The sequence below is a fragment of the Sceloporus occidentalis genome, unplaced genomic scaffold, assembly GCF_023333645.1.
Source record: "Sceloporus occidentalis isolate IW3139 unplaced genomic scaffold, rSceOcc1.0.p SCAF_6, whole genome shotgun sequence".
Lineage (NCBI taxonomy): Eukaryota > Metazoa > Chordata > Lepidosauria > Squamata > Phrynosomatidae > Sceloporus > Sceloporus occidentalis.
In genome coordinates this window covers 88,773,001-88,798,829 of record NW_028316986.1, presented here as the reverse complement: position 1 = coordinate 88,798,829, position 25,829 = coordinate 88,773,001, and the positions used below count along the sequence as shown (strand labels likewise).

General features: G+C 39.7%; 1 protein-coding gene across 2 annotated transcripts in view; it reads left to right on the top strand.

The window, feature by feature from the left end:
* The window catches only part of ARFGEF3 (ARFGEF family member 3), an 89,015-nt gene that overhangs the window by 20,576 nt on the left and 42,610 nt on the right, over positions 1 to 25,829 (top strand). For both annotated transcript variants that reach the window (XM_089530288.1, XM_089530289.1), the window contains 8 exons: positions 1,173 to 1,304; positions 11,832 to 11,900; positions 14,029 to 14,151; positions 14,631 to 14,673; positions 17,078 to 17,156; positions 22,342 to 22,446; positions 23,849 to 24,173; positions 25,368 to 25,480. In XM_089530288.1, coding sequence (XP_089386414.1) covers positions 1,173 to 1,304; positions 11,832 to 11,900; positions 14,029 to 14,151; positions 14,631 to 14,673; positions 17,078 to 17,156; positions 22,342 to 22,446; positions 23,849 to 24,173; positions 25,368 to 25,480 — 989 coding nt within the window. The remainder of the gene's footprint in view (positions 1 to 1,172; positions 1,305 to 11,831; positions 11,901 to 14,028; positions 14,152 to 14,630; positions 14,674 to 17,077; positions 17,157 to 22,341; positions 22,447 to 23,848; positions 24,174 to 25,367; positions 25,481 to 25,829) is intronic.

Sequence of the window (25,829 nt, the reverse complement as noted above, 5' to 3'; positions counted from 1 at the left end):
GTTATGAACTTAAAAATATTAAACATTAAAATATTTAAAAGTATTAAAAGGCTACATACAGACCTTATAATCCAAATCACACATCATTTAAAAGCTGAGCCCTCATCAGTCTGTGAAAACCATACAGTGCAAAAATGTTTTTACCTGCTGGCAGAATGAGAGCAAGGATGGAGCCTTCTTGGCCCCTCTGTGTTCCTGATCTTCCAGTTTGGGTTGTAGAGAAATGGCACCTCCCTCTTCAGATATAGTCAAAACATTTATCCTGTTTTCTTACTAAGAGGTGGCATTCACCCAGTAGGGGCTGGTGGCTATGACCCAAAACACACTGGCCAAAAGCAGTGCGCCAGTGCTGATACTAGGGTTCCAGAGCGTGTGGCAACCGCACGCTCTGGAACACTAGTCCATATGGACAGCGGCATCATGGCGGCGTCCTGTCCACATGGATGATGCCATTGCTGCATATTGCATACTTCATGAATGTGCCAATGGCACACTCGTGACGTACCCAGCGTGCGACAAAAAGAACCTGGAAGAACTGGGATCTTTTTACTGCAGAGGGACAGCACATGGCTGGGCAGCTGCAGCGTCCTTCCACAGTTAAAACAGCCGAATACAGCCCGCCATTTCGGGGGGGGGGGGGTCCTGTACTGCCCCTATATCAGCAAAGATATAATTCTACTATAGGGTTTTGGCCCAAATAATATGTAAGGAGCTATTCAAGGTGCTGAAGCCCAGCTTTTTTAAAAAAAGATTCAGCACCTTAAGTCAGTCCTGAAAATTCCAGAATGGATTCACAGAAATAACCCAACACCACTGTGTTATCCCAAATACAAAGACTTTCCGCTATCTCTCAAAGAATTTTAAAATGTCCCCATTTTTTAGAAGATTCTGTTCTTGCTCCATAAAAGAGAAGCTTCTGTGTCAGGGCATATAGACTAAGACTGATGTGAAACTGGTCCTAAATAGGACATGTTCAGTTGATGTGTGCATTCAAGTGATGTACAGCCATGTGTCCATCAGGCTTTTTTCTCCCACCAAAGCCTGTCACCTAAGAAACTTTGGCTGGTAATTTGGCTGATTGCTATAACAGTATTAAATATGATTGCTATAACAGTATTATGTTTCAGGAAAATCGGGCATTTCTGAGGTTAAACATCCATATTTGTTTGTAGAAGCTACTCTCCGACGACCGCTTTGTAACCATGGGAACAGACTCTGATGACAAGCAGTTGCTTAATCAGATGCTGAATGCAGTCAGAGTGACTCCTTCCCTCAATGAAGACCTGCAGGTAGAAGTGATGAAGGTTAGTGTTTTACAGACGTCAGAACTTGCAGGAGAGACTTCCTGTCTGAGTCAAGCCTGCACCTTTTTTTGCAACTGTCTGCATTCTTTGTCAAATCTCTTATATTACAGTAAAAGCCAGTTGGCTATATTTTTTTGTAGCAAGCTAAATTCTACTTTAGTAATGTAAGTCTGAATCTGGAGAGCATCACTTCATTGTTGCATTGTTACCCTACATTTAGACAGCAAATGTAAAAAATAAGCATACTATTGGTGTGGAGTTTTTGTGAAGAATATAATGTCTACACTTGAAGAGGAGGAGCAGTCATGACTGTGCTAGCTTTATCTTCTTCCACCATACCTGTTTTTGTTTCCCTCAACACAGAGAGCAACGGCAAGGGACAGTTTCCTATATCTGTGGAGGCTCTCTCTGTGATATCAACTCCCGATTGTCTATAGGGGTTCCCTTACAGACAGTTGCCCTCTTCATAAGAAAGGTGACCAAAACAGACAAGGGTGTCCATGTATAGACCTAGCCTTCTTCATATTTCTATCCTTCCTTTTGTGTAACCCTTACACATGGAAGGAATAGCTCTACTGCCGATTGAAATTCCTTTGAATATCCTGGTGCTCAAAAGCTACCACATGAGAAAGAATTCAGTGACATAGATGTCTTAGTCACGAATATCAGTATGCAAAGGAATTATGTAGCGCCTCTGAGATGAACTGTGTGAAAGAAGTTGTAGCATGAGCTTGTGTAGACTTGGTCTACTTTCTCAAATGTATTGGAGGAAGTAGACTCATGTCTAGCAAGCTCATGCTACAACTTCTTTCACACAGTCTCAGAGGTGCTACAAGATCCCTTTGAACATGAGAAAGAGTTTACCATGTGGGCTGCTAAGCTGCTTTCAGGCGTTACTCACCTTTCTTCAACATACAAAGAAGAAAGAGTCAGCTAGCCCTGGCTGCCTTCACTGTAACTTTTCTCACATAGAAATCAACATATCTAACTAAGCCTGAGCAAAAATCTAAGATGAAAGAATCCCTAGAAAATCATGAGTCTTGCTCACATGGAAAGCCCCCATGTGAACTACAACTTTTCCATTTCATACATGTTGCTCTGCATGTGTGAAAAGTGACTGATATTACACATTCACCTGCTCACCTATCAGAATAAAGGAGAAACATTTGATTATGGCTTTAGTACACAAACCAAGGGCTTTTCTTTCCTTTTCTTTTCTGCAAGCACAGGATTGCACTTGTATGTACCAGGCTTTCAGAACTTAACAACATACCAAGGGGCCTGGAGTTTATTCCTAATGTACTTTCAGGATGAATAAGAGGAGAAAACTTGTGCCAAAAAAAGACTGTGACTAAATTACCAGAATCCTGCATAGAATTTTACAGATTGACTTTCTTTTTGTAAAAGCATTAAGAGATTATCTACGAACATGCAGAAATATACTGGAAATGCACTTCCTTAAATTAGACCCTAGAGATGAATAGGCTTTACTGCTATGTACATAAAATGCTTTTAGAGAAGAGTACTGTTGTTTGTTGTTGTTTGCATTTTCCTGGTGGTGCACTTCAGTTATTCTACTCCATCTGCAAGAAGTTCTGCCATCTTGACAAGAGCAGTGCCAGATGTAGTCAGCAGAAAAGGAAGAAATCTTGTGCCAGTGTAAAGACTTATTTATACTACATTTATTTTAACATAAGCTTTCATGGACTGCAGTCCATCTCTTTTATGATGAAACAGACTGACATAGATATCTCTCCGAAATAGACTGATATAGATATTTCTGTGAAGATACAGTGCATATACAATGTAGAAATAACCCCCTTTGACACCACATTAAATGCTACAGCTCCCTCCTGGGACTTGTAGTTTTACTAGGTGTTTAGCCCTCTCCACCAAAAAGTGCTGGTGCCTCACCAAACCACAAATCCCAGGATTCTGTAGGATGGAGCTTAGAGTTAAGGTGGTGTCAAACTGCATTGTTTTTACAGTGTAGATGCACCCAGCCACTTCCTTTGCTGCAGCATAGCTTTTATATACCCAGTTAAGGATGTGAAAGTTATGCCTGTGTATGCAGCTTTTTTGGTCAAGCTAGATGGGGTACTGTATTCAGTACCTCCATCTGCTGTAACTGAGGAATGAAGCTGGCTGAATGGCTGCCCCTCAGCTTCTCCCATGCTCCTCTGACCACTACATGGCATGAAAGGGGGATTCCAACCAGAAAAGAGGTAGGTTGAGTGTGTGAAGAGGGTGAGAGACACACAGGTACATACAGTGGAACTTTACCATCTCTCAGTGCAATACAGGATGTCAGCCCTTATGTGGTAATAAAAAAGTCTACAGGATGCCATGAGGCATTGCTTTTTTATGTTTACCGAGAGGTGGGCTCTATAGTGCTTACTTTCAAGCCAGTGGTTATAGCATTATATCTTTAGTAAAAGGGTAAGGAACAGGCAGCTTCCCAGATTTTGATAGACCCCAGTTCCCATCCACCTTAGCCAACATAGCCAACCATGATAGGAACTGCAATGCAACAAACTCTTGACAGTCATATGCTCCCCCATGCTGGTGTACTTACTTCATTTGTTTCTTTTTGTCACCACATAATAACTCAGACTTTAGAAGTGTCTTCCTGAGTTAGCTTTTACAAGATTTAGAAATAGTGGACACATAATGTAAGGAAAAACAGAAAATAAAACAAACCACTCTACATTTACTAGGCCTTGTTATCTGTAATGAATATTTTTATGTCTTTTTCTGATAGAGACCTCCAAATTGTTTAGTGCATAGCCATTTAACAGGTAAAGCTTTCTCCACCATGCTAAGGAAACTGTTTGAAGACTTAGGCAGTCTCCCATGTAGAAAAAAACAGACACCTTACCATCTCTAATGTGATATGAATGGATATTGAGTGTCCACTTTCCCTGATGTGCCTTGATCCTGCATCCTTCAGAGCCTCAGAAAATGTGAAACTGCTGACATGCAAAGAAGAGAGAGAAATGGAAATAGCTAATTAATCCCTGCTCAGTTGTTTCCCTAAACTACTGTCAGTAGTGACCTTTTCTACTATTTATGAGACTTTTTTCTTTACTGTTAATTAAAGTGATAAAGAACCCCTGGACTGGTTCTATAATATCTCTCATAATATTAATAGAATGTGTTCCTTGTTTTTACCCTGACTCTGGAAGAACTAATCTTCATAAATTTAGGTCTCTGTGGTGCATCATGTGGGCATGGAAACAAACAGAAGCCTCACAAGTTACTGAAAGCATACAAAATTACATAGAAAGGGACAGAATTAAATAAGGAATGTTAATACCATTTTCCATTTAATGACCATAGTAGCCACCTGTTCAGTTTAAAACAGCGTAGTGTCCTTTTAATTGAATGCTAGAACAGATGTTGGTACTAATTGTTTCTTACAGGCAATTCCTTGTAAGGAACCTGTTGTTTCTTACAAGGAACCAGCCTATTCCTTTTCATAAAATGGTGGTAATCTAATTGACCTAGTTAAAGCTGATGCTTTCAGATTTTCCCCTTCTGAACCTTTCCATAGAGTCATTTGTGCATGTGAAAGCATAATTGCAGCCTGATCCTTTAACCATGTGAAACATTGGAGGTTCAAATCTTTGTTATGCTTTAAAAATGATGGAGTGACCTTGGGCCAGTCATTATCTCTACCTCACAAGGATTTTATTAGGATAAATGGGGAAGTGCAGAGTAGTACTTTGTGCTTTGAATTTAGGGCTCTAATTCTTTGCTAGTGTCATTATCAAAGAAAATATTAAGAAAATTTTAGATTTTATTTTCCTGCTCTGTGAGTCTTCAAAAGCTGCACATTTTAAAAGATTGTTTGCAGTTTAGCACAAATTAATATGTAGATTCCCCCCCCCCCCTCTGCCGCCAGCATGCTGAAAACAGCATTGTCTAAGCAAAAAACAGCATTGTCAGTCGCAGATTCTCCTCGTCAGGATTTCTCAAGAAACACATTTTTCAACCATTTCCCAAGTATTATCAAATATTGTTTCCATTCCTTTTTGTTTACATCTATATTTGGAGGAAAAGAAGAATATGAATGGAACTAATACATTTAAAAGTATAACTTCCAGTGAGTTCAGTGAGATTCACTTTTGAGGAAGGATTCACAAAATTTCAGGCCAATGTTTTGACACACTTGCTTTATATATGAAATAGGTATATAGAGTACTTACCTATTGCAAGAGATAGCGAAAAGAACAGGCTTTTCAGCAATAGCAGTAGCAGTTTCACTTTTATACTGCTTTATACCACTCTAAGCAGTCTCTAGGCAGTTTACAACTGTAAGCTAATTGCCCCCAACAAGCTGGGTACCCATTTTAGTGACCTCCAAAGGATGCAAGCATGAGACAAGCCTGAGCCCTGGCTGGTATTTAACTTGCAACCTTGTAGTTTGTGAGTGAGTGTCTGCAGTACAGGCATTTAACCACTGTGCCACCTGGGCTCCTTTTCAGCAAATAGTGTATCATCCTATGAAAGGATTTACATTAGCAATAGGATTCTGTACAAGTGCACTTGGGGCCCCTAAATTTTCTTGTCTGAGCTCTTACATCAGCACATGAAGTTATGCATTGATTGTGCTATGTGATGTGTTGAATGGTAAAGATGAGGAACCGCATACAACATATGCAACTCAGCTTCCATAACCTTGAAATGAATGCAGATGTTTCTTGTCAGACAAAGATGTCCATTTGCTTTTGTAGGGAAATTCATATATGAATGGAATACCATCAGGATGTTGGTGTTGTCTGGCTCACTGGTTGCTCCTCATCTTCCCCTTGACCTGTAAATCAGGATAAGAATTGTTTGACCATCCAAATGTTGTACTCCAATTCCCGGTATTCATCGCCTCTGGCTGGCTGGTTAGTTGGCTGGTTCTCCTGAGAGTTGCAGTACTGCAGTATCTGGAAGGTTAACAATTCCCAGCCCTGCTGTAAATGCTAATGGGAACTTTCAAGATATTGGATTTTATCCAGCAGTGATTGCATTCACCCAATATCTTTACCACAGATTTATGGTCATCATATTTCTTTCCTAACCTTCACACTGCACATAAAACATAACACTCAAATCAAAAGATATAGGCCAGAATCCTGTATGGAGATTACATCTTTATAAATAGACTTACATATATGGGAATTAGAATTGGACAGTTTCATAATGTTCATATCCGCTAGAAGACTGCTGTTACATTACTATGTAGCAGAGCCAGAAAAGTGACAGTTGCGCAATAGGATGAGTATGCATTGGGTACCAAAACTTGTCAGACACTCTTGCTGTTGACCTGATATTCATCTTTCCAATTAACTATCAGGATTTCTTCTCTGTTACATAAAGTTACATTAAGTTAAAGATGATACAGGGTTCCTGTAAATAATACAGTTGACCCTCCATATTCATGGATTCTGCATCCATGGATTTAGCTACCCACGTCTTGAATTTTTTTTTTAAATGTCCAAAAAGCAAACTTTGATTTTGCCCATTTTATATCAGGGCACCATTTTACTATCCCACTGTAGATAATGAGTCTTGAGCATCCATGGATTTTGGTATCCACGGGGGTGGACGAGTATCCTGGGACCAAACTCCTGTGGATAGCAAGGGTCCACTGAACAATATAACAATTATGGCATTTCTTCTGTTATGGAGCACACTCTACTTTCAAGCAAGGGATCCCCAAACCTAAGGTGACCATATTTACATAGTGAGCGTTGTGAGGAGGAGCCTCCTATCAGTCACATTTAATTGAGCAGCTCTTTCAACCAGTGTAACATAGTGGTTTGAGTATTGGACTGTAGCTCTGGAGACTCGGGTTCAATTCCTCACTCAACAGTGAAATCTATTGGGTAACTTGGGTAAGTTACAAGCTCTCTGCCTTGGGAGAAGGCAAAGCCAAACCTTCTCTGAACAAATCTTGCTAAAAAAAAACATGACAGGGTCGCCTTAAGGTCACCATAAGTCAGAAATCACTTGAAGGCACAAAATAACAATTTTGCATCTAGTTTATTTTTAAAAAGAAAAGTATAATACAATTAAGAAGCAAATTGCATTGAAAAAGCATCATTTAAAAATCTATATAAATCTTGGTCTACTGCATTTTTCAGGCATACAGTATACATAAAGACTGTTTTTATTATAGGAATAAAAGATTGATTCCACTGTGCATAAAGACAGGAATTCATTATAGTAACCATAAAAAGAGGAATTGGTAAACTAAGACATCTGCAAAGGCAGGATAGCTTGACAATACAAATAAGAACATATGATGATTGCTGACAAGTTGCACGTAGGTTTTCAGATACTTTGTTTTGAAAAGAAAATTAGGACAGATTTCACACACCACCAGCAAAAAGACATTTTGGAACACTTTTTTGCTGCTGAGTAGGAAGTGGGAAAGATGGCAGTGTAGTTTTAGGTTGTAGCTGGGGACCAGTGAAATTCCTTAAGATGAGTTCTGTGTTCTGTGTGGGGAAGGCTTGCTAACCATCTCCTACAATATTCTAAATCAACTAAATATAAACAGAATGGGTGAAATGAAGAACAGGAAGAATGTGCTGCAATACTTCTGTGACCAAACCATGAATGTCATTGCCAAGGTCATAATTTTCCAAGAGAGGAAAATAACGTTCCATAAAATATAATTTTCTAGGAGAGGGTGCCACTAGCTGATGAAAAGCAGTGATGGTCACCTGGGCAACTAAGAACAAAATTTATTCTAGCATCACCCTCAGACAGCAAATTTAAGTTATGAGAGGGAGTGCACTTATTTCTAGAGCTGGGACATGCACCATCTTCAGCATATTCCAAACCCTCACCATCACTAGCTCCATCTTGTCTGGACTCATATGCAGCTTATTTATCTTCCATCTATTCTATCATCACTTCCAATTGCTTTGGTTGGATCAGAAAAAATATGATTAGTATTTTTTGAATGTCATTGGCATCTCATCCCAAAGTCACCTAGAAATTTGCAATAGATCTTAAATACTGGAGGTGGAGCCCTAATCTACTTGGCAGTCCCAACTAGAACAGATCCACTGAATCAATGCAATTCTGGCATGCCAAAATTTGTTTAGTTCTGTTAGTTCAATGGGACCGGTATAGTTCAAACTAACAATTGAATTTAGACTGAAACATGTGGATGAGAGTTGGGATTCTTGTGGTTGGCCAAATGTTATTGGACTGCAACTCCTAACACACATAGCAATGTGAAAAGCCATGATTCTCACCCATGGTGGAAAATAAAATCTGAATTCAAAAATTCAGTTATGGAGCTTTGACTTTTGATCCCAAAATCTGAACACTGAAGCATTTTCAGTTGTAGTTGTTTTCAGTATGGCATCTCATTCAGTAATTACAATATCACAAATCTGCCTTACAATATTGCACTTCACTTTTACTGTCATTGCACATGCAGTTACCAAATGTCCCTACACACACACACACACACACACACACAATCTTCTTTTTCAGCAGCACAGCACCACTTCCGTTTTGCTGGAAAGGATGAGCAGAGACACATCTAGCTCTTTTCTGAAAAGGTAGCTTTGGGGAGGAGCCTGGGAAGACATAGTCATTATTAGAATTCTATACATAATCAGTATATTAGTGCAGCTGAATTACTGCCTGTGTGCTCCACTTGCTCCCTGGTCACTAAATAGTCATGGAGGTTTAGGCTGCATGGGGCAGAAGCAGCTGCCCAGCAAAGCAGTCTGGGTGATGCATTACACTGTGCCTGCTGTGTTGTAGGATTTTGGCTACACTTCACCTTTCTTTGTCCACTTACCCCCCCTACCCTGACAGTCTTCACATTGTGTATACTTTCCTTGCATTGCCACAACTTTGAATTCAAAATCTGTTTTCAACGATATTAAAGAAATATCTTAAATAATTCCCCCAAATCCCATTTACCATGACAACTGCTGTTGCACACAATCAGATATTTGGCTTGGTTTCCTGACTTAAGTTATCCTGTAGACCAGCAGATTGATGAATTCCTTTGTTTGAGAGTATTCAATATGTCACATGCTTTACAATTATTCCACTTTGCTCAGATGCTTGAAGCATTGATCATTCTGAATAATAGTTTCCAGTGATGGCAGAATCTTTTTACAGCTCTGCTGATGAATGGGAAACCACTGTGTTTGTCTACTTCATAATTAAACATGCCATGCTTTATACACTGAGAAAGGAAGACATGATCCCTCCAGAGCTATAAAAGCTTTCCTATATTTATTTTGCCTTCATATCTGTCACAAGGTACATGACTTGAATTGGTGTGATTTCAATTATCAAAACCAATTTTACAATTTGATCATTTCATCTTTGTTTGGACTCTGGGTAATAATAATTAAACTCTTTATTATATGCAACAAAATCAAATAAGAGATCCAAGGGAAGTGCTTATTGAGGCCTAAAACTGGTAAATAGCTGGTTGTTCCATATGATTGTAGTGATATTTGCAGAAGAGGGGAGGGTTTGTGGAAAGGTGGGATGAACTGTGTGTCTCATCTATTCTATGCAGAATATAGCAATAGAATGACCAAAGTTAGATACTTAAAGTGATGCAGTATTGGGATTCCTGGGGCTGGTCACAACTGGGACTTCTTAGAGAATATCATTTTGGCTCACTTTCTCCCTGGCTGACAATTTCATCTCCATACTCTCTTCTTTCATCTCCTAACCCCTTTCTTTCTTTAACTTACTGGCTCCCATGTGGATCCCAGCAAAAGTCGAATGTTTAAGAACAAGTCTAGCATATCTTGTTTAATTAATTAAGATTTTAATTAGTAACTTCATTAGTAACTTTAATTAATGAATATTTTAAGTTAATAACTTAATTCTGGAATTAATGCTAAAATGATTACTGAAGTCACTTAATTGATTTTAACTATTTAGTTATTATCTCTGGTACTAGGCATACATGATAAATCAGGGGTGGGAATTGTGAAGGCCTTAAGATGTGGTCTGACGGAAAGTCCAAGCAGCCTTTGACACCATAGCCAATGGTGAAGAGTGCTGGGAGCTGCAGTCCAACAACTTCTTAAGGGCCTTATGATTCCCAGCCCTGCTTGAAATGCTGCAGATTAGCTGTTCTTGACAGGAAGTGTGGCAGGACCACCCCCAGCTTCCAGACAGGCATCTAGTATTCAAACTATATAACTGGGAACAGTCTTGTATGCTTCTTAATTGCTACTGCAAGCTTTAGGCTTTCACTAGGCAATTCCTGCTGGATTTCTAAAGCAAAGCAATATCCAGTCCCTGGGTATCTGAAGGAAAGTAATTGAAAATGTAGCCTTTCTAGATGACTCCAAGGAATCAATAATACTGAGGAATTTCTGTTTGAAGATTTTAGAAATTAATTTCACACATTCTGTATGCGTTTTACTGAAGGTGATGGCCAAGTAGATGGTGTTCACTTGGTCTCAGAATACAGTCTAGAGAATATGATATACAGTATATCGTCGAAAATTGTACAATTTTGGCTTCCCTGAATTAATCCTGTTTGAACTGAGAATTGCTAAAAAAAAAAAAATAACAGCAGATGAGGAGATTGAAATTTAGTCTTGTTTCATGCTTAAAAGGATTTCCCCCCAGTCTTCTCCAGAGAAAAGTTTTTATAGTTGCTTTAGATTTCTACTTGCTATTTGCTGCTATTTTATTGAAATTTGACTGTTCTCACAGTGCAGTAATTTCATACTCCCATGAAAGAAAATATCTGTCATATTTTGCATTCAATGACATTTGTAGATATCTCATCCCAGACTTTACTGTTTAAACTTTGAAATTCTGAAAACATATTAATGCATAGCTTGGTAGATAAATTTAATCAGTAGTAAATATTGTGCAACCATCCTAGCCAATACCACAGTGCTTCTCCTTCCTTTAATTCAAGTATAGGAATTATGCAGCCTCCAGATATTGTTGGACTGAAGCTACCAGTCAGAGGTGGTTCTGCCAGTTCGTGCTTCTGAAATATAGCAGTCTCCCATCCAAGTACTAATTAGGGCTGATTCTACTTAGCTTCTAAGATCAGACAGGATCTGGTACTTTTAGGGTATTTAGGCATAGAATCATAGAATAATAGAGAATAATAGAGTTGGAAGAGACCGCAAGGGCCATCCAGTCCAACCCCCTGCCATGCAGGAAATCCAAATCAAAGCATCCCCGACAGATGGCCAGCCAGCCAGCCTCTGTTTAAAGACCTCCAAGGAGGGAGATTCCACTACACTTGGAGGGAGGCCCTCATTTAACTTAAGCAGTCTCCAGTGCAGACATCTTTGAATAGTGCACCATCTTTGTTTCTGCCCTTTCTTCTGTACTGCATAAGTTCTGCCTTAAGGAGAAGTTGAGTTTCATCGTTGAGGCAGTTTCTCTTATCTGCTGAGAGAGGGAATGTATATTGGACCTGTTTCTGAATAAAGTTCACAACCCCTGCCAGCAAAATCTGTCTTGAGGGGGAACAGACTAACACTTTTGCTGTTTGCTTTATAGGTCCTTCTGTGTATAACATTCACTCCAACATTTGAGTTAAATGGGAGCTCCATATTAAAGATTGCTGAGGTGAGTGTTCTCTTTCTTCTGAAACTTGGACTGTTTAATAAAAATAACTTAACTGCCACTCACAAAATGTGCCTTTTTAACATCCAGGATAGATTTTAATTATTCAAACAGCAGTTGTGATCTGTTTATAGACCACTGTAAATAAATCAGAAAGCTACATAATCGTATGAGCTTCCAGATGGAGTCTGAAAATGTTAGCCAAGATTCTGTTGTGATACATACCATAAGAGTTCTGCATGTGAAACTCTGTTACAGGTCTGCTATCACCAGCCCCAGAATAGCTATCACTGTGTCACTTCTATGGCCCCCTCCCAATGGCCATTTCATGGCTGGTTCTGTGAAGAAAAATCCCTCGAAACAAGTTGTGACATTCAAATAATGAGAGAAAATTATATGAAAGTCTTCCTGCTCTATTATTCTTACAAATGGGGTTTCCTAACAGTCAGGAAATCAATTTTTCAACAGGGGATATGAATAACAGGGAGGGGAAAAAAATCCAACTCTACATTTAATATGTTAAATAGCCATTTCATGGCTGTTTGAGAGCAGGGCAGAGGTAATGGAGAAACATCTGGCTTCATTCCCATAGCCAAACACAGACTAAGGATATTTTTAAAATATATCTTTTAAGGATATCTTTTAATATATTTAATATACATATTTATGTATAATTGTGTCACAGTGGCTTTTATATGGGGTTTGTGCACTAGATGTTGTCTTTACCTTTTGTATATTTTACAGTGGGCTCTTCCCTACATGGGGGATCTGTTCCGGACCTTCCCCCATGTAAGGAAGATGCCGCATATGCTTGAGCCCCATTGAAAACAATGGGGCTCGTGCATGCAGTGCAGTGCAGCACACGCCCCATGGGTGCATGCACCACTGTCTCTTCCAACGTGCGGCCTCAGTGTAAGCTGAAAGCTGCATATGGCATGCCCGCATATGACGCGAGTGCACTATATGCCATTTTATATTGTTCTTAGCCAGTTATTTTAATTGTTTTTAAATTTTTATTGTAAAATCTTTTTAACTGATTTTATCTGTGAGCTGCTTGGGTCCCTTTCTGGGAGAAAGACAGCATAGAAATGAAATAAATAATAAATAATCTTCCATTAAAATCCTCTGGGGTTCTTGAGAAGTCTTAACCAATTCTGCCATCATCCAGAATTTGCCTATGGGAACACAGCCAGATACTTATCTGTTTCCCTTCCACTCTCCATCAATAACAGAGTGGCGATTGTGGAGGCTATCATAGATTACAGCTACACTGTAGAATTAATGCAGTTTGACATCGCATTAATGGCTCAATACTGTGGAATTCTGAGATTTGTCGTTTTGATATATTTAGTCTTCTCTTGTCAGAGAGCTCTGGTGTCACAACAAACAACAAATCCCAGGATTCCATAGGATGGAGCCATGACAGTTAAAGTGATGTCAAACTGCATTAGTTCTACAATATGGCAACAGCCACAGTGAGTCTGGGGGAGGGGGGACTTTGGTCATTGCTGTGGGAAGAAGGGAATATCAAACTCCAGAAGGACCAAAATGTTACATATGCAAGTGAAAGTTGAAATTACACTTGTGTATGTCACTAATAGGATTCTGGCCATAAAGAGTCTGCATTTGAACTAAATCAGTAAGGATCTTTCATCAAAATGGGAAGATAATACACACCCAACATGATATTTGGATTGGACTTCCAGCAGCTTCCTTCTTTGGTGTATTACTGTTGTAGGGTCCTTTCACAGTACACTATTATGATTCTATGGTTCCACTTTAATAGCAATGGAATCCTGGGATTTGAAGTTTTTTGTTGTTAATTGCCATCAAATTGACTTTGACTTATGGCAACCCCATCAATAATATGCAGGGTTAGGGAAGGACATTTCAAATTCTCAGTCATAGAGCTCTAATGCCTAACCAGAATAGAAAATTTAGGAGTGCATAGGATGCAGCCATGGCAGCTAAAGTGGAATATAGTGCTATAACTGTGTAGTGCAAAAGCACCATAAATCACATAGTGAGGATTTGAGTGATTCAGCATGTAGACAATGCTCAAATTACCGGTCTGGTTTTGTTGTCAATATAAATGCCTTTCTATATCATCTATCCCAAACTCTCCAACCAGGTCTGCATTGAGACCTATGTCTCCAGTTATCATCAGCGGAGTATTAATACAGCTGTACGGGCAACCCTCAGCCAGATGTTGAGTGATTTGACTTTACAGTTACGGCAAAGACAAGAAAACACGGTGAGTCTGATGGCAGAAACAGACAGATTGGCCAAGCTCTGATGTCTCTGTTTCATTTAAAGATATTAATAAATTTGCTAGAAGCTAAATTGGAAAAAATTAAAGTTGCCCTTAGCATTAGAGCTTAGAATCAATTACTTTTTGGAGTTATAGTTCCCTGAGTCCTCTAGCCAGAATGGCACTGGTCACACAGTGTGTGTGTGGGGGGATGTTGGTTGTTTCTGGGTGTTGTAACACAGAGACACCCCGTAACTATTTCTAGTTCTCCTCAAAACTAAGGTGAGTCATAGTAGGCTTCAGAATTGATCTTCATACCAAGTTTGATGCTCCAAGCAAGAAGAGAATTACTATCCTTGTCTGAAAAGTGACTTACAGAATAACCTATGTGTCTGCTAACTGCAAAGCAAAAACAAAAACAAAAAAAACCACTTTTTTCTACTTGTACTAATGTATTTTAATAAAAAATCTTTCCTTGATAGATAATTGAAAGCCAGAGTGTTCTTCAGGGATTCAAGAGCCCAGGTATCAGTTCATACATATCCAGAAACTTATTTCTCATACTCAAGTTTCTTCATGTGTCCTTGCCAAATTGTCATGTGTTTTAAATTTTCACATATCTTTCTGCTTTTTTGCTTTTCTGTTTTTTTATTCCTATATTGATAGTTTATTAGAATAATGAAGCCATTTTCAACAATTGTGGCAGTTTTCCAGGATGAGTGATGTAGTTGTTCCCTTACCACCACCAAAATAATACAACATCAAGAACATTGTATACACTTCATCTATGACTGCATCTGCACTGCAGAAATAATCCAGTTTGGCACTACTTGAACTGTCATGGCTCAGTGGAATTCTGGGAATTGTAGTTTTGTGAAACATTTAGCCTTCTCTGTCAGAGAGCTCTGGTGCCACAACAAACTACAATCCCAGGATTCCATAGACTGGAGCCATGGCAATTAAAGTGGTGTTAAACTGGATTATTTTTACAGTGTGGATGCAGCCTACACACCATGTAATTGCTAGCATGTCTAGCTATTACAAGAGAATGGTTGTAGCAGAGCTGAGTATCCAGAAACAAATAGCAAACTACAAGGTTCATAGGTGCAAAGGGGATTTCAGAATCTTGGAAGAACATTTCATATTCTTTCTTCAAAGATGTGGCAGAGGTCAGAAGCCATTGAATGTGCTAATATAGTGAATTTGGTACCCCACAGGCTTCTCTTATACCATGAGCCAGCCCACAGCTCTTCCTAATAATCAACACTGGAGGAGTGGTGCTCATAGGCACCTGAAACCAAAGCTGTCACCCCATAACATAGTAAAATTTTATTCCCTTCTTCTCTGAAGCTCTCTGTGCTGCTGGAAAACCAATTATAGAACACAGTACAAGAGGGCATCCTTTCTGGTTCTGCAGACTGAACCACCCCACTGGAGGCCAAGAATTTGAACAACTGATACGCTGCTGTGGACTGGCCTTTTAATAAGGAAGGTGTTGCCGATGTAATTTTCAATTTTTATTGATGTGATTTTCAAATTTGATTGTTAATTTGATTTGGTTTGATAATGATAATTTGCTTAACTCTGTTCTAGTATTATAACCAATTGTTCTTTTCTTTGTCTCTGTTTTTTAAACCTTGTTGTAAGCTGTCTTGGTTATCAGTTTTAGGAGAAGGAATGGGGTATAACTTAAATGGAGATTAGTATAATTTATTTACAGTTGGCTCTTTGTATCCACAGATTCTTTATCCACTGATTCAACCATCCACAGCTTGAAAATTTTAAAAAATAATATACATTCCCAAGCAAACCTTGTTTTTGCCATTTAATATAATGGACATCATTTCACTGTGCCATTGTGTTTAATAGGACTTGAACATTAATGGATTTTGGTATCCAGTGGATACCATCAGGCCCACTGTATAGTATTTACTCATTTATTTATATATTTAATATCCCACCTTTCTCCAAGCGTGGAATCCAAGGTGGCCTACAGCATGAGTTCAAAGAAAAGAAAGCTAAACCAGTTGAACAATTCAAAAAATAAACCATATTTTTTAAAACAATTAAATAAATGGTCATGTTCAAGAATTGAAACACTTTAATAGCACTTAAAAACATAATGAAGAGGAAAGGCAACAATCCATTCCTTCCTCTATTGGCATGTTCTACATGGGGAATTTGTATAGAGAGCCATATAACATGACCCATTCTACCTCATGGCCTCATGGCCCTATCCCTTTTGATAATTTAAAACTGCATCCTTGGTTTTGGGCCAAAGTCCTGACTGGGAAATGAGGAGAGCCAGAATTGCCTACTTAGCTACATAACTACCTTAGTTATACAGCTATGTAGTGTCCTCCAGCCTCCCAATACTGACTTTTCAAGCAGCAGCTGCTGCTATCAGCATAAATGTGTTCCTCTGGCAATTGGGAAGCAGCTAACTGGCATTTTCACCCTCTCCCATGTACAATCTCCAGTGTATCAGAAACAGGGTTCCTGTTGCAATTCCTGCTTGTACCAGAATGTTTATGGGGAGGGGTTGTGGAAACACTGGTCAGCTGCTTTTCAATCAACAGAAGAATAGCCTCAGTCAATTGTAGTGGTTGATACTGTACCAGGTAAGTGAGGATTAGAGGACATTCACAATCTCTACACTGGAGAATATTTAGCATGAGTACAAACCTGAATGCACAACTCTAGGTTTTAGTGAATTCTGTAATGAATTCTGGCTGAGATATGCACCAAGAGAAAGAAATAACATGCACATCACTTGCAATTCTATATCCCAGGTTGCCACAGTATTTTTTGCATCAAGTCCACAGTCACAGACTGTTGGGGAATGCATCTGCAAATAAGTACCTTTTTGTGCAGTTGACATAATGCATGCATTTTGCTGCTAACCTGTACCCTTTTTTCCCTTCTAAAGATACAACAACAGAGTCCCTTTGTGATGATGTTGTCTCTGTCTTCACTGTTCTCTGTGAAAAGCTTCAGACAGTTATCAGGTGAGTTGAAATTTTCTGACCATAAAATGGAAATACTGGGGAGTGCACCATCATGCCTAGCTAGGATCCCTCTCTAGAGTATTATATTGTGATATCCAGTGATAACTGGTGGCCTCCATGTCAGTGGGTGCAGTGAATCAACTCCAGGTTTTAGTACAACCCTTAAAGGAGTTATCACTTGCTCCTGTAAAGTTTGGCATAGAACCTAGAGCTGATTTGGGAGCCATGAGCTACTGCGGCTGCATCATGTGTCTGATTAAGAATTCTAGTAATCCTGTTTTTTGTTTAAATTGACAGATTTGTATTTCTGTTCATATAAAGAGTTGCTAGGAGAAACACAGACAATATTATTAAAATAATATAATAATTAATATTATAGCTAGATTTCTTAATCCTGAGCACTTTTCATTGCCTAGGCTACTTCATCTCATTTTGGACTCTGCGTAACTTTCCAATTCAAAACTAGCAATTCATGCAAATTTCCCATGATTTTGTATAATGTACTAGAGAACTAGACTTTTATTTTTAATGGTTTATGTTTTTAATTGTTTTTAAAATTTTGATAGTTTAAGTGCTTTTTAACTTTTGTATACTATCAATTTTTTTAACTATGCTGAAACTATGTTATAGCTAACTGTTGTAAGCCACATTGAGTCCAAAACATGAACAATATTAGTAATGATAGTAATAATAAGCATACAGGTAGATACTCAATGAAGGAAGCCACAGCTCTAAGCCTGCGGTACCATAGATCTGGATGATAAGGTAACTTAGAGGGCTGTCATTCATGGGGCTGCCATAAGGTGAAGTTGACTTGATGGCAGTTAACCATAATAACAAGGAAAAAATTATTTTCTAGCTGCAGACTTATGAATCACTCCCCCTCCTGTGAGTGACCTCTGATGTGGCAGGCACAAGCAGACTCCTGTTGCAATTCATGTCATGCCAGAGATCACTCGTGTGGGGGTGGGGGTGGAAGTGTCAATCAGCTGCTTTCCAGTTGACAGGGGTACAGACCCCAGTCAATCATAGTAGAGATTATGGGATTTTCACAGACCCAGTGTGGCCCTAAACTAGGGGCTATGTCGGGATTATGAAAACAAAAAAATCACAAGTATTCACAACTGAACTGCAATTGTAACTGAACAACAGGATTTCAGCTAAGAAGAAAGAGAAGGACGACGAGAACGAGGAGGACAAGCAGCAGCCACAAAAATTGGTTTGCTACATGCAAATATATGAGTATTAGAAGGTGGGGTTTTTCTTTTTTTTTCTTTTTTTCTTTTTTCTTTTTTTGGTTGCTGTTGTTGCTGCTGTGTGCCTGCAAGTCATTTTTGACTTATGGCGACCCTAAGGTGCCTATCGTAGGGTTTCCTTGGCAAGTTTCTTAAAAGGGTGTTTTGCCATCTTCTGAGGATGAAAGAATGTGACTTGCCCAGGGTCACTCTGTGGGTTTTTTGCTTGAGCAGGGATTAGAAGTTATAGTTACACATTTCTAAACTTGCTTCTAATAGTAGCAACAACAGGGATTGTTCCTGCATCTCCGTGGTGGAGTTTTATTTTTCTTCGTGTTTACTTCTGTTAATCTGGCAGGTTGATTATGAAAAGAATTTGTTGTTGTGTGTCTTCAAGTCATTTCTGACTTAATGGCAACCCAAAAGTGACCCTTTCACAGGATTTTCCTTGCTAGATTTCTTCACATGGGGTTTTCCTTTGCCTTTGTGGTGTAGTGGTTTGAGCATTGGACTACGACTCTGGAGACCAGGAGACCAGGATTCAATTCCCACTCGGTCATGAAATCCACTGGCTGACCTTGGGCAAGCCACCTGCTCTCAGTCTTGGGGGCAGGCAATGGCAAACCTTCTCTGAACAAATATTGCCAAGAAAATAACATGACAGGGTCACCTTAGGGTCACCATAAGTTGTAAATGACTTGAAGGCACACAATACACAATCCACTAAGACACAGAGAGTGTGACTTGCCAAGATCACCCAGTGGGTTTCCATGGCTGAGCCAGGATTCAAACCGTGTTTCTGCTACACTACACTAGCTCTTGAAGAGAATGGCCTGCAGCAATTACCTTACTTCTACTCCGCACCACCAATTCCTCTGTTAAAGAAATCCTTATCAAGTTAATCTTCTCCTTTTGTGATGGGACAATGCTAAACTGGCTATATGTACTTTCTTTCTGCCTTGATTGTTACACAGTCTGCTTGCAATTAGAGCACATTTAAGCCAATTAGTTCTTGGTGTGCTGTGCCACAATACATGGAGAACATCATGGAAAAATTAATTGAGGAGTGAATTTGGTAACTATAGCTTATGTGTATTGAAAAGCAGATGTTTACTATTCCCAGTAATTATCACTAACAGTTTATTCTTTATTAAGTTTAGGGACCATTATTACTTGTACAGCTGTAATTACATGCAAATGGTATCTTTCTGTATTTTGAATTTAAGGGGTTTGTTAGCAGTAGCAGGGTTTATATATGTTTTACATCTGTGTGCCTTCTTAATTACTGTAACAAGGATTGTTAGTGTAGTCGTTCAGTATGATTATTAATACTGAATAATAATATATGTTTCTAACAGTTTGTTGTTATTAACACAAGCATGGGGGTGATCCCATGGTCAGGAATACTAAAAGAGCATCTGGATAAAAATTAAAGGGGAGGGAAACAACACGGGTTTCAGAGAAGGAAGTCATGCCAAACAAACCTGATCTCTTTTTTTTATAAAATTACTAGCTTGTTAGATGAAGGGAATGCTGTGGATATAGTATATCTTGATTTCAGTAAGGCCTTTGACAAAGTTCCCCATGATATTCTTGCAAACAAGCTTGTAGAATGTGGGCTAGACAAAGCAACTGTTACTTGGATTTGTAATTGGTTGACTGGCCGAACCCAAAGGGTGCTCAACAATGGCTCCTTTTCATCCTGGAGAGAAATGACCAGTGGGGTCCCACGGGGTTCTGTCCTGGGCCCAGTGCTATTCAACATCTTTATCAATGACTTGGAAGACAGTGGGGGCATACTTATCAAATTTGCAGATGACACCAAATTAGGAGGAGTAGCTAATACCCCAGAGGACAGGCTCAAGATTCAAAATGACCTGAACAGACTAGAAAAATGGGCTAAAGCTAACAAAGTGAAATTCAACATGGAGAAATGTAAGGTACTGCACTTAGGGTGGAAAAATGAAATGCACAGATATAGGATGGGGGAACACTTGGCTGAATGAAACTACATGTGAAAGGGATCTAGGAGTCCAAGTAGACCACAAGTTGAACATGAGTCAACAGTGTGATGCGGCAGCTAACAAGGCCAGTGTGATTCTAGGCTGCATCAATAGAAGTATAGTGTCTAGATCAGGGGTCAGCAACCCCCGGCCCGCGGGCCACATCTGGCCCGGTGAGGCCTTGGGACCGGCCCGAGCCTGGTCCTTCCGCCGATTGCCAAAGTCCCTGCACCGGTGGCAATCGGCGGCAGGACTGGGGAGGCTCCTTGGCCCTGCCTGGTCCCTTCCGCTGGCGGGCGGGGCCCAGGAGCTCCGCTGGAGCAAGGCTCCTTGGCCCTGCCTGGTCCCCTTAGCTGGCGGACAGGCAGGGCCAAGGAGCTCTGCTTCAGCAAGGCTCCTTGGCCCTGCCTGTTCCTCTCCAGGCAGGGCAGGAAGGGGGCGGAGGTCCTCCTCCTCCTTCCCTCCCTCCCTTCCTGCGGCTGCCAGACAGCCGCGGGCAGAGAAGAAAGGGGGTGGGGGAAGAGGAGGAGGAGGAGGGAGGGAGGGAGGGAGGAGGAAGGAGGAAGAGGAGGAGGAAGAAGAAGGAGGGAGGGAGGAAGGAGAAGGAGGAGGATGAAGAAGAAGAGGAGGAGGAGGATTTCCATTCCATTTCTACAGGTCTGCTTTGTTTTAACAATGATAGTGATGGTGATGGTGATGGTGATGGTGATATTGATATCAGCCAGCTTCTGAGGCCCAAATGTCCTCCATTTTGATCATGCCTAACAAACATGCATTTATATTAACTTTTTTTAAATTCATCAATTTTTTGCATGTCCTCCATTTTTTAAAATGTGTCCTACATTTGAAAATGTCCTATATTATTTAATTATTTCTTTTTTGGCTTCAGCACCCCAGTTGTCTGAGGGACAGCAACCTGGCCTCCGTCTCAAAAAGGTTGCCTACCCCTGGTCTAGATCAAGGGAAGTAATAGTCCCACTTTATTCTGCTCCAAGTGGAATATTGTGTCCAGTTCTGGGCACCACAATTAAAAAAGGACATTGAGAAACTGGAGCGTGTCCAAAGGAGGGCGACTAAAATGGTGAAGGGTCTGGAAACCATGCCCTATGAGGAAAGACTTAGGGAGCTGGGGATGTTTAGCCTGGAGAAGAGAAGGTTAAGAGGTGACATGATAGCCCTGTTTAAATATTTGAAGAGATGTCATGTTGAGGAGGGAGCAAACTTGTTTTCTGCTGCTCCAGAGACTAGAACACGGAACAATCAATCAGTAATTTATTTCAGCCAACAAGCCATCAACATCAGAATATATATAGAAATATAAAACATAGAACACGGAACAATGGATGCAAGCTGCAGGAAAAGATATTCTGCCTCAACATTAGGAGGAACTTCCTGACAGTAAGGGCTGTTCGACAGTGGAACAAACTCCCTCGGAGTGTAGTGGAGTCTCCTTCCTTGGAGGTCTTTAAACAGAGGCTGGATGGCCATCTGTCGGGGATGCTTTGATTTAGATTTCCTGCATGGCAGGGGGTTGGACTGGATGGCCCTAGCGGTCTCTTCCAACTCTATGATTCTATGATTCTAAAGGGGATACTATCAGTGGGGTAGGCAAATGCTTAACTCCCTCCTGCTGAAATCAGTGGCAGCCATTTGCAAGAACCTACTCCTTTTAATGAAGTGAAGTGTTCAGAGTGCCTGACATAAATTCAGATTTTAGGAGCAAGATATGCCATATTCCTCTTACCTCCATGTTCACAGCAAATTCATCCTTCCTTTTAGGTGGAAATAGATTCTGAATCATTTCATTCAACCACTTTTCCTTTTCTTCATATAGAACCATTATTTTACATTTACCTATAAAAGAGAAAAAATAAGTGTGTGTCTTTTTTTATTACCTCCTTTCGGAATGAACAATAAAGCATTGTAAATTTTGTTTCCATTTGCCAGTGAGAATCAGCAGCTGCAACTTCTTTACCTGGAATGCATTCTCTCAATGCTGACCAGTTCCTCTCCTAGCATGCGCCACCATAAAGGATTCACTGACCTCATATGGTAAGTAGATCTACTGTGATCATAAACATGCTTAACCCTTTGCATTTGAACAAAGCTGTAAGAATTTATGCCCACTGCAGTATTTTTAATGGGAAAAGGTTTCATTCTTTGTGGAATTTGATCTGCCAGGCTATGAAACTGCTTCATGCCCAAGAGTCCCTGGCTTCCATTCTCAGGGATTTGTTTGCTGATGAGATTAGGAGTCAGCAGGTACACTTTCTGCTTGTATATTAAAATATTGTTTCAGGAATACAAACAAAAACAATGCCAAAAATATATATGCCAGTTAAGAATTAGTAACTGAAAGACTAATGCTGTAGAGTTCCTCTGAGCAAAAGTTTTGTGAGCTGGCAATATTTGTTAGTGCAGTTTGAGAAGGAGGGTAAATATCCAAAGGACATTAGTGGTGACCTGGACTATTTAATGGCAAGTCCCACCAACAACTGTGACATTTTATTTCCATTCTCAAGTGGGTTTCTTTTTCATTCTGAGACATATTCAAAGAAAACCTTTCTTTTCTTTTCTTTTTTATTTCCCTTAAAGTTTTCTCAACACACACATTCCAAAAGAGCAGAACGAGTGGACAAAGAGAAGACACTGGCAAACCCCAGCAAAACCTATGGGGCCTATTTTGCTGGAATTTGCACTTCCTTAGACTAATCTGGTAGAGGCCATAGTCTTCAGTCTCTGTATAGGGACACCTAAACTTTCTTCGGAAGGCTAGGAAACCCTCAGGAACATGTTTTCCAGTGTTAATCAAGACTACATGGAAAGAGAAGAAAAGATTTTTCTACTACTGACCAGCCACCAGTGTGACACTCAGCTTGGGCCATAGTGCTATACAAATATCTATGCAACTAGGGGTGTAAATCTTTGACTTCCTCACCCTCACTTTTAGGGATTTAAAAAATCACTGTAGTGTTCTCCCAGCTGTGAGAGAAAGAACATACATGTACAGTAATCTTCTTAAGTTCAAGCATCTTGAAGTGTTCCTGGGGTCTTTTCTAAGCAGAAAAATAGGTGGGTGGGGGGGTTTGTGCAAAATGCCCCATATTATTTTTCCAGATGGGGATTCCTGACTCTCGGGAAGCCAGTTTTTCAACTGGGAAATGAATAATATTCTTTCCAGCTCCATATTTAACTGTTTTCATTAAAACATGCATCTGAGCAAGCAGGCTCAAGTCTACAAAAGCTCATGCTACCTTCTTTCTTTCAGTTAGTCTCAAAGGTGCTACAAGAACCTTGTACATGCTGGTTTTACAAACTAACATAGCTATGTCTTTGAATTCTATGTTTTCATGTATTTAACTATTGTTATGTTTTCCAATTTACAAAGAGCAAATTGATTTTTTTAACCCTTGTTGCCTATTTGCTTATACCATTATTTATTTCTATTTTACAGGAAGCAATTGTGCCCAGCCCTCATAGTAATCTTGGGAAATCCAGTTCATGATAAAACCATCACCTCTGCTCACAGCAGCAGTGGCCATGAGGCGGATGCACCTTCCTTGGGGGTCTCTGATCATGGCCGAGGATCTGGTTGCTCTTCAACAGCACCTGCCCTTAGCAGTCCTGTGGCCCGGACCATCTACTACATTGCAGCAGAACTTGTGCGATTAGTGGGATCAGTAGAGTCCATGAAGCCTGTCTTGCAGTCTCTTTACCATCGGATGCTTCTGTATCCCCCACCTCAGCACAGAGTGGAAGCTATCAAGATCATGAAAGAGGTGAACTCATAGGAGAGAGGCTTCTAACAACAACAACAACAATGATTTAGTTATAGCCCGCCCAATCACGAAGAATCAAGGCAGATTACAACAGTAAAGAAAATAGATTTTTGTGCATTTTTCGGAATATGTGGCCATGTTCCAGAAATGTTTCTTCCTGACGTTTCGCCAGCATCTCTGGCTGGCATCTTCAGAGTGCAACTAGGGGTGCATCTCTGAAGATGCCAGCCACAGATGCTGGCGAAATGTCAGGAAGAAACTTTTCTGGAACATGGCCACATAGCCCGAAAAACCCACAAAAAACTATGGATGCCGGCCATGAAAGCCTTCGACTTTACAGTAAAGAAAATACATAACAAATAACATAGCAAATCACAATAGCAATAAATAGCAAAAAGTACATGGCAATTCACAACATCAATAAAAATAACAATAAAAATGCATAGCAATTAACATGGCAAAACAGGTACAATAGAAAATCCCCATTCTCAGCCCCCATCCCAGTCCTCAAAAACAATATTAAACAATACACAATATAAGAGCATTATTGAAATTGTTTTTTCTATTTTTTTTATTTTAAAAAATAAAAGGTAATGGGAATCTAAATCCCTGTCTCCAAAGATGTAGACTCTAACCACTACATCATCCCCTGAAGCTCCAATGTACCTTAAAGCTTCTGTAATCTTGCAGTTAAAATGTAGAATCCATCAGTATCTGTTTTGCTTCATAAGGCACATACAGTTAGCTCACTTTGAGCCCTTGACCCGATCATCCTACTGATGTAATAAAGTTTCCAGAATGCAGTTGGCCCTCCACATTTGCGGCTTTGACTTTTGTAGATTTGATTAATATGTTCTCCCTTTGAATCTCTAGGTCCTCCAGCATGGCTCTAGTGCTAGTCACACTAGAGGACCTAGATATTTTTTAAAGAAAGTGCTTGTCTGGGAAGCTCTAGGTCCTCCAGCATTATTCTGTGATCAACGTCTGGCCATAGAGTTGTGCTGGAAGACCTAGAGATTGCTAGAGGTGTTTCCTCAGGTGAAAAAAAAAAGTGGTTTTTTTTTCGTTTTTCCACTTTCATGGGGGTCTTGTTCTCCTAACCCCAGTGAATGTGGAAGGCCCACTGTGCTGTATGTATTTGAACTACATAAAGCTTTTCTTCATTCATACAAAGTTGAACTGTATTCTGTTTAGATACTTGGCAGTCCTCGACGACTCTGTGATTTGGCTGGCCCCTGCTCCACTGAACCAGAATCCAGAAAGAGGTCCATTTCAAAAAGGAAGTCCCATCTGGATCTTCTCAAACTGTATGATCCATTTATTTATGTTAGCCATGAATATTTTTAATGTTCCCTTTGTCCATTATTGTTTAGAGACCATCAAAGTAGTCATATTTTCTTCTTGTTATCATCATTCTTTAAAAATATCCTGGATGCAATGAAGTTAATGTAGTTCAGATTGGCATATATATAACCTTCCTCATTATCAGTGAGCCAGCAGAGAGAAATCTTAAGTATATAGTAGAATAATAAGACATTGGTAAAATGTATTATAGACTTAAACTGGATATCCTTGGTTTGTTCTTAAATGTAAAAATACACGAGCATTTGAGCTAGAAAAAAATTAATCCCCAAATGAGCAGGTCTCATTTTTATG